General features: G+C 39.9%; 1 protein-coding gene and 1 pseudogene across 1 annotated transcript; one reads left to right on the top strand and one right to left on the bottom strand.

The window, feature by feature from the left end:
• Nucleotides 1-621: 621 nt before the first annotated feature.
• On the bottom strand, nucleotides 622-1,227 carry LOC140932974 (uncharacterized). The gene has a single exon (XM_073382479.1). It carries the CDS (start codon nucleotides 1,225-1,227, stop codon nucleotides 622-624), a length of 606 nt encoding a protein of 201 aa, XP_073238580.1.
• Nucleotides 1,228-3,792: 2,565 nt separating this feature from the next.
• On the top strand, nucleotides 3,793-5,384 carry LOC140932970 (uncharacterized; annotated as a pseudogene).
• The last annotated feature ends 4,313 nt before the right edge of the window (nucleotides 5,385-9,697 follow it).

Here is a 9,697-nt window from a genome sequence, read left to right as displayed (position 1 = left end):
TGGTTTGTTTAGTTCGTCATTGTCTATGTATTTTATTATCTTTATACCTATGCAAGCTTTTCTCCCAACGAGTGGGCGGATCGTGTTGCTGTCAACAAGTTTGCAATCAAGTTTACACTTGAGATCGTCACGCCATACGGTGATGCGCACTTGACCCACAACTGGCTGTTTTGAGCCTTCGTAGGCCGCAAGTTGAATATTCAAAGGTGTCACGCGTTCAAGACTGCAATCCTTTGTCGCTTTCTTGTAAAGGTTCACCAGGATTACGCTGCATTGTGCCCATGTGTCTGGTTGAAACCGTAGGTAATGGCCTGACTCCAATTTGACGGTCACGAGTTGGCCATCAACTAGGTCAACTGCAGAGATCATCTCGGCGAAAAATACTTCCAATTCGCTGTTATCGTTGTCAACGGTTCTGAAAGGTATATCCTTGTTATCACTCTTGGGATCTCTTTTCTTACTGCGACATTTAGACGCCAAATGTGAGACTTTCCCGCATTTCAAGCATGTCTTGCCTTAAGCCGGATATAGTTCTATCTTTCTTTGATCACCAAAGTGCCGCATCTCCCATATTCTTTTGTTGCATGTTTGTCGCCGTGGCGTTTTCGTCTCCGTGGGAGTTCAGGCTTCTTGCTTTGACTTGTTACTGCATTGATTTGTCCCGAGGGTTGCTTTACAAGCTTCATTTGAGCGATCGTACTCTCCGAGGCCCTGCAGATTTCGTCTGTTTTTTTCTAGCGTTAACTTAGTCTCTCTTAGGAGTCTCTCCCTTAGCTTGTTGTCTCGAACACCAAACAGAAGGCGGTCACGAAGTATTTCGTCAGGCGTGATTGTTTCAAAAATACAGCCCTCCGCTAACTTTCGTAGAGCTGTACGATACTGATCGTAGGTTTCACCTGGCTCTTGAACTCGACGGTTAAACTTGTATCTCTCGAAAGGAATATTTTTGCGTGGTCCGCAATAATCTCCGAGCCCCTTCAACACAGGCTGAATTTTCTTATCGTCGCCGTCTTCGGTCCAATCGTTGAAGGTAGAATACACCACTCTTCCTTCTTCGCCAGTCGCTGTTAATAGTGTGGCCACTTGAACAGGCTCACCCTTCTTATTTAACTCTGTTGCGAGTGCGTAATTCTCCCACGCCAGGAGGAACTTTTTCCACTTCTCTGCAACGTTGGGGTCGTGTATTTTAAGGGATGCTGGCGGAGGTAACGAAAATCCAGGTGCCATACTCTTGTTGATTTTTTAGGCGATTGGCTCTCGCTGCCACCATGTAAAGACACGCGCGTAAATGTATCTTGTTTAAGCAAACGTTGTTTTTTGTGGAACAGACTTTACACGAATGAATACATGTGCTCGTGGCTAGCCAAAGATAACTAAAGTATTCGGTAATATAAAACGCTAAGGCATACTATAAGTTCACTGAGTTCTTGATGTTTCCTACAGAATCGGCATTACTACACGACTCGTCTTGAATATCGCGCTTCAAGGCGCCCAAGTTCTTGTCGAAATAATCCTTAAATAGGGAGAACGCAAACGCTATATCACTGGATTCTGAGGACTGGATTGGTACTGAAGCTTCGAGAGATTGAGACAAGCTAGAAGGTTGTTTAGGAAGCGAAGGCAACAAAACGTCGCTGCTAGGAAAATCTGTGTTTGTTAAAGTAACGTCTTCATCAGACATAATTTTGAGGGCGTAGGGACGGTCGTAAGACGCAAATGAATATAAATGAGAACAAGTGAAATGTATATAGCCTACCGCTAATGAAGCAATAGAACAGCATACCATGTAACACCCCAAAGAAAAGGTTGCATAACCCGTGATAAATACATTAATTCACTGTATAACGTTTTGTTTCTAAGAGGCAAATTTTAACTGAACAGACACGATTTCTTAGTACTGTATCTGTTTTGTGTAGAGAATTTAGGTTAGAGAATAATTACTCAGGAGTAAATTTTTGCGGTGCGGGAAAAACGTTTGCAGTAATTTTTATTTGCGGGAGCATATTTTTTGCGGATCACTGGAAAAATCTCAAAAATTTCGTGCCACACGGTAGGTTATGTGTGAAACTTCCTTTTACTTGAAGAATTTAAAATTTACTTGTCTTGAAATATTTCTCAGCTTACTTAGGCTCTAATGTAAAGACTACCAATTTTTTTGTACCCCAAAACGAGATATTTAAGTTATTTGAGTAGTTATGATATTAAGTAAATAAATAAAAAGGTACTGGCTTCCCGAAATAACTAATAAGTTAAAAATGTCAAAAAGCCAGATTTAGCAGTAAATTACCTTTGGCTGCATCTAGAAATGGACCTATTTTGCTCCTTGGGATTTTCCCCGCTGGTCCCGCATGAAACGTTTTGCTTTTTGCTATTAAAGAAATCCTTCATTGACCAAGCTAGTTCGGTCAAGATATGATGAGCATTTCAAATACTTCAATTCATAGATGGATGTTGGCGTCGTTCCTTTTTATTGCCGTTTTTTTCTTTTTCTTCTGTTAAGTCGAGCTCCACAAACAGGAAAGTAGTACACAAAATAGGGGTTCTACGTCGGGTGGATTAGGGTGGATCTTGTAGATCCAGCGTTTCGGTGACGTCATAGACAAAAATAGGTCAATACTTAATGGAGCCTCGGCTAAGACGTCATAGGCGAAAATAAAAGACTGTATTACCTCGCTTAGGCTAGCCCAAACCTTAAATAAATCGGTCAATTTTATAAATAATTATTTATTTTGTAATGTAGTGTATGGACAGATTTATTAATACAGATTACAGATTAATGAGGATTCATTCTACAGGTTAACTAATGGTAACGTGTATCATACAGTAGTATTCTCTTCTTATAATCTATCATCGTAACGCTAGCCTTAAACTGCAATTTGTTTTCAGATACGGTAACTCGTTTCGCTGAGTAAGGGTCTAAAATGCTTATATATTATTTCACTCAAGAATAGCAAGTACTGTTTTATGGTGGAAGCTTTCTTATTAGTTCACATATGTGTTTTCCCAAAGTCGAAGAGCGTGTACGGGTCAGTAAAATGTACGAAACCCAGGCTATAAAGGCAGTAATACAAACTGAAGGCGATATAAGTGGAAATTTCTGTATTGAAAATAACTTTTTACACTACAATGAGCTATTACAGTATTTGGCCAAAAAAAAAAGTTTTTTAGATCCTGGTATTGTTTAGATTTTGTATGAAGATTCTAAATACTTTGTTCTATATTATACTCTGATCATTTCAATGTAAGCCTTCGAAAAGTGTGAATCGTTCAAACAGAGCTTTCCCAGTATTAAATAAGGATGAGTTTTATCTGTGATATCTGTCAAAAATCATTCATCCATGAAACGAACTTGGTTTGCCATAAGCAAGCCGTTCATGGTGATCGCGCATTGGTTTGTGAACGGTGCGGCGATTCTTTCAATCGAAAAGATGCTTTGAAGCGTCATATGAAGAAACGCTCTTAAGAGAAAACGGATGAATGTCAACATTGGCGCCGCAGATTCTATCGTAAGGAAAAGTGTTTAGAAAATGAGAAATTCTGTGAATTCCAAAAGCAAGTTGGTCAAGGACTCATTATCAAGAATGGGCTCAAGTGGTTTGTTAGCGTTCAAGTCGAGTTTATCAAACCGAAAGTAGATAGCTGATTTTGTCTCAGAACCTCATTTTCGTAGTCTTTGCATGACAATAGTGAACGTTCATGAAACTGAGGACCAACTGAACAAAGTGAACCAGAAGGAAGCCTATCAGAAGGAAGGAAGCGGCTGGGCGTTGTCTGCAATTCTGCACTTTGACTATGGCCCAGTATACCCCGCTCAAAGGTTCTAGTTATCTCCTGCTAACCAAAAAGTTAAAGAAAAAGAAGGTGATCGTTAACATCAAGAAGGAAGATAACAAGTGTATTATATGGAACGTCTTGGCAGCCCTTCATCCTGTCTCTTTCAAGTTCAACTCTGAACGAATCCATTACTATCGACCCTTTTTAAACGAACTGAACTTTGCTGGTATCGAGTCTCCTGTGCCTGCGTGCCAAATTCCGACATTTGAGAAACAAAACAAGATCGCTGTTAACGTGTTTGGATTTCAAGTTGGTACTTTATTTGCCCTTCACATCAGCAAAGAACGGTGTTATGTTCACGTCAACTTACTGCTGTATTTTTTGAGAAAGAGGGAACATTACTGCTTAATAGGAAGTCTAAACAGACTGCTTTCAAGTCAAACGTGGTATAAGGGTCGGATGTACTACTGTCCATACTGCTGACATGGGTTTGTCCGAGAAGAGGTCCTTGAAGATCGCAAGCAACTTTGCAGTCAACACAGTCCACAGAGAATAGAACTACCGAATGACGACAACATGTTTCTCCAATTCAAAGATTTCAGAAGCAGCTTCGCGTCTCCTTTGTTATTCACGCTGCTTTTGAGAGACTTACCACCAAGATTCATTCCGCCTCTCCAGACCCAAGCAAGACATCATCGGAGAAATTCCAGTGTCATCAAGCCTGCGGATTCTCCTGTGTGGTTGTCTCCGAAAGGCTCGATTACTGTAAACCTCCCGTGCTCTACTGTGGAGAAGATGCCATCAGCAAGTTTTTTAAATCATTACAACAACAACAAGAAAGAATTAAACCCCGTTCCTGTGCAATTCACACCTTGTGAGAAAGAACAGTTTCAATTCACCAATCACTGTCACATCGCTTGCCTGTGATTCTGCACAACCTCAGCGGTTATGACTCCCACCGTATCACGCAAGGTGATAAAAAGTTTAAGAACAAATAAATTAACTGCATCCCGAACAACATGGAAAAGTACATTTCCTTCTCAATCGATTGCTTTGGAAGAATCTAGCAAAGGAGGGAGATGGTAAAGTTCACGTTCTCAAGCACTACATTGAAGAAAGCAAAGTTCCTCTATTGTTGAGAAAAAGCGTGTATCCTTACGATTACATGGACTGCATGGATAGGTTTCAAGAAGAACAGCTCCCTCCTAAAGAAGCCTTTTACCTCCAGCTAATAGACAAAAACAACAGCGATAAAGATTATCAACATGCACAAACAGTGTTTGAAACCTTTCAACTGCAGAACCACGATCTATACCTTCTCTCAGATATATCACTGTTAGCTGATGTTTGGGAGCTTTCGAAGCATTTGTTTGAACTACTATGGTCTAGACCCCGCTCATTACTACACCTCTCCCGGTCTGGCTTGGTCCGCCTGCCTCAAGATGTCTAACGTGGAGCTAGAATAATTTACTGATCCTGATATGTATTTTTTCTTTGAGGAGGGCATTCGTGGCGGTATCTCCATGATCAGCAACCGTGACAGCAGAGCAAACAACCCATACGTCCCTGGTTATGACTCATCGAAGGAAAAAACTGTATCATTTACTTAGACGCTAACAACTTATATAGTGGGCCATGAGTCAGAAGCTCCCAACTCATGCCTTTTTCTGGTTAACAGAAAATGAGATCCAGGAATTAGTTGTGATGACTATACCCGACGACAGTGAAGAAGGTTACATTCTTGAAGTCGACTTGGAGTACCCACCAGACCTTCACGATAAACCCTCAGATTACCCTCTTGCACCGGACAAAATGAAGTTACTTCTGACATGCTTTCTCCCCATTGTCAACAGTTGAATGAGGACATGCACCAGCTGGGAAGCACACCTGTCCCTAAACTACTCCCAAATCTCTGTAATAAAGCCTGAAGCTATACTTAGACCTTGGCATGAATTTAACAAAGGTTCACCAAGCACTGGGCTTTTCTCAGAGTACATGGTTGAAGAGTTACTTCGACTTCAATACCTAGAAAAGAAAGCAAGCCTCGAATGACTTTGAGAAAGATTTTTTCAAGCTCATAAACGATGCTGTCTTTAGCAAAACGATGGAGAACATGCCAGAGCGTGTGAATGTTAAGCTGCTGACAAACCAAGACAAACTCACTAAGCTGACTGCATCACCAGTCTTGGCCTCCTTCCGCATCTTCTCTTAAAACCTTGCCGCTATCATTCCATTAGAATTAAATGGTCTCAAAGTATGGATCGCTGTCGAAGTTGTTGTTTACCGACACCGACAGCCTTTTTTATGATGTGAAGACAGACGATTTGTATCGCGATTTCTTACACCCAGGAGAGCATTTCCTGTACAGCGAGAGAAACAGAAAGGTTCTGGGAAAAATGAAAGAGGAGACCCACGGGGTACCCATTGAGGAATTTATCCAACCTCTCCCCCAAGGTCTTCTCGCTTATCAATATGGTGGCGGCAGGAGAGAAGACCCTGGCACACAGCAGAATTCACGTGACTGATTTGTCCATAGAGAGTAGAAATAGATTTGATTTTTAGAGCAAAAACTTTTTTAATCCCTGACTATGGTTTAGTTTACATATGACTTGGGGCTGCACTTTGCCATGTCAAAAATTTGATAGTCCTATCTGAGTCACATGCGCTGTAGAAGTTGCTTTCTCGCTTGGGGATAATAGGTCTTTTAAGTCAAACATGCTTTGCTCGTCAGATGAGCCCTTTTGTACATGACTTGGTAGGGGTGTGCTCATTATCGATCATAATCTATCAGATCAGAAACCTAAAGCAAAGTGAGTGTTGCTTATACAAATGTTCAATTGATTATTGTGGAAAATTAACAAAAAGGTTGTTGATAAATAAGGACATACACCTGTGTTGTCTTTTTGATGGGCACATAATGCAGTTCATATGATGTTTAGTTGGTTTAACTATGCGACAGACAAGCCTCTGCTTGGGGGGTAAGTTTTTTGTTTTGTTCACTTACAAAATGATTTTCAGTGTTGAAATTGGTCCACAGGGGTCACATAACTATAATCTACTATAATCGATTATCAGTTTAATAGTTGGGTTAATCTTATTATTTCTGATGATAAGATTATGATACAGACACTATGACTAAGAATAAACAACAACTTAAAGTAGACTTTGGAAGTATTTTAGGAAGCACATATAACAGCTTCAACCTCACAGCCCAACACCTAAACAAGTTAAAAGCCTTACCTAGTCCCTGTGCTGCATTTTCCCAGGCCTTCTTAGTCATTTCATTTCGGTGACGTTTCTTAGGTGAACTGGCGGGAAACTATTTCACTATTTCGCTTAGGACACCACGTGACCCGAAACGCATTGGCCACGACTAGGCAACTAAAAGCCCACTATGCTGGTGGAGACTCTGGTGCAAAACTCTCCAAAAGCCTTGTCATCGCTACATGAAAAATCTCATGATCAAGAAGTTGCAGGTCCCTTCCACTCTTGTCTGTTCAGTGGATAGTGATATATGCAGCCTTTGAAGCAGTTATTTGTCCATGTTTTAGAACTCAATTATAGCTGCTTCACAATCATACCCAGCTGGTTTTGGAATACTAAAATCCCAGCCACTATTTCACCTGGTCCACAGACCCCAATTTCAAGCACCTACTTAGTGACAAGAACAACATGCCGTGACAAGAACAACATGCACACTTAGCATACAGTAATCAGATGCTCAGTTGACAGGTTTTGATTTGACAGAAAACGTATTTATCTTAGAGTCACTGTCGCCCAATGTAAGGAAATCCGCAATCTGGGAAATTTTTCCTTGGAATCTAGAATCCTGGGCTCTGGAATCTGGAAGAAAGCTCAAGTATTCTGGATCCCACTTATAATTGGAATCCAGAACCTAAGTTCCACTGACATAGAATCCAGAATACAGTATCCATGGCGCAGAATTGAGAATCCAAGACTGTCAGATTCCCTTGCATGGGATTATCACTGTTTTCAACTTGATAAAATAAAAGACATCATCTGCTTTCATTATTTTATTTTTGCAACTAGAAAGAATTCCCACAAGCATTAGTACACTACTATGCATGTTTTTTATTTCTGAGAATAAGAAACAGCTTATTTTCGCAATGTCTCTGTATTTAGCTGTATTTTACTGCCAATGAAATGTGCTAATAATAATAAATTATCATTATTGTGACACTAAAAACTGAATGAATGAAAAGTCAGGACTAAACATATCAAAGGATAGCGACACTATGTTTGGCTTCAGTTAATTTTAGTTTTTTTTTCGACATCTGCCTCTATTGCTCCTCATCCCCCTTCAAAATCACAGTGGATAAAATCACAGTAGAAAAAACTAAAAGAAGGCCAGGTTAGGTCCATGAATATTACGATCAAATGAAAAAAAAAATGTTTCACTAAAGAAAAAACTGGTCGAGACAAAGCACAGATTATGCAAGATTTTTTCTCTCTAACCACATACATTAATAAGGTTATGCATACAGCTATTGTTCAAAGAAGACAAAAGTCAGAACAATAGTAAACCTTTGCAAACGGACAGCTAAGTTTATTGATAAGCTGATGGAAGCCTTGCAAGTATTTCTTTGAGAAATCGGGAGTTAAAGAAAGAAATCTTTAGTAATTTAGAACACAAAAAACAAATAGCTCGAGCAACATAAATACCTCTATGCCTTATAATATTTCCAGCGATTACCATTTCAGATATCTCCTAACTTATCGTACGCATTTGTAAATGCATGAAGCAGCTGGTTTGGCTGAAACTCGATCGCGGGTACCTTAAAACACATGCTGAACACCGATGGATGGCTGAAACTCGATCGCGGGTACCTTAAACACATGCTGAACACCGATGAAAACCAGAATTAAATCGGCGAACTATCTTGGAATTTGTGCCTTCCAACGGTACAGTCGCAGTTTTACAAACAATCAGACCTGAATTCTGTTCATCTTTTAGGTCTCAAACTCTGAAGAAAGCACTTCTCAGACTCCACGAAGCCCTCAAATGGCCACCATCTTTGTTTTGAAAAGAGTAAACCAATGAGAGCGCACGAATGAACGCACCATGGATTGCACCAATCAGCGATCGTTTAAGTTCGCTGTATGCCAGGGTCTTCTCTCCTGCCGCCGCCATGTTGGAACGATAAGACCCTGGGGGCGTGGTTGGAATTTATCGGTCGTCGACCCAAGATGGTCTCCATCGTATTCACTGAAGACAACAAACCTGTCGAAAAGAAAACAGCTAAAGGTGTTTCCAAGAACATCACTAAGAGGACACTTCGGCAACAGGATTATAAATCTTGTCTCTTTGAGAAACAAATGCAGATGAGGCAATTGAATCAAATCCGAGGAGATAATCATCACATTTATTCTCATAATTTAACTAAAATCAGCCTTTCATCTTATGATGACAAGCGCTACATTTTACCAGACGGTTGTCATACATTTGCTTATTGGCACTAACAGATATAGGCCTACGTTTCTTATCAAATATTATGCTTGTAAATTGCTTTTTTATAACCTTCGATGCGTAAACTTTCAATTTATTTTCTATCAGTTATAGTTCAGTCTGAACACATGTATTAAAACATATGGGAAGAATCAATAGGGTAATCAAAAAACTATAAACTTAAAACAGAAAGGGCAAATATTTGTTAACAGCCCGTTGTAGTGTAAAAGGCCGTTGTTCTCAATAAAAATATTTCCACTTATATTGCCTTCAGTTTATTACTGCCTTAATTGTCTGGGTTTCGTATATTCTACTCACCCGTACAAGTTCTTAGACTTTGGGAGAACAAAGATGTGAACTAATGAGAGAGCTTCCACCCAAAACTTGCTATTCTTGAGTGAAAAAATATATAGGCATCTACTTCTCTCTACGCGATGAATTTTGGATCCTTACTAA

Source organism: Porites lutea, chromosome 4 (genome assembly GCF_958299795.1).
Source record: "Porites lutea chromosome 4, jaPorLute2.1, whole genome shotgun sequence".
Lineage (NCBI taxonomy): Eukaryota > Metazoa > Cnidaria > Anthozoa > Scleractinia > Poritidae > Porites > Porites lutea.
The sequence above is the reverse complement of the archived record's forward strand: the minus strand, read 5'-3'. Positions and strand labels throughout refer to the sequence as shown.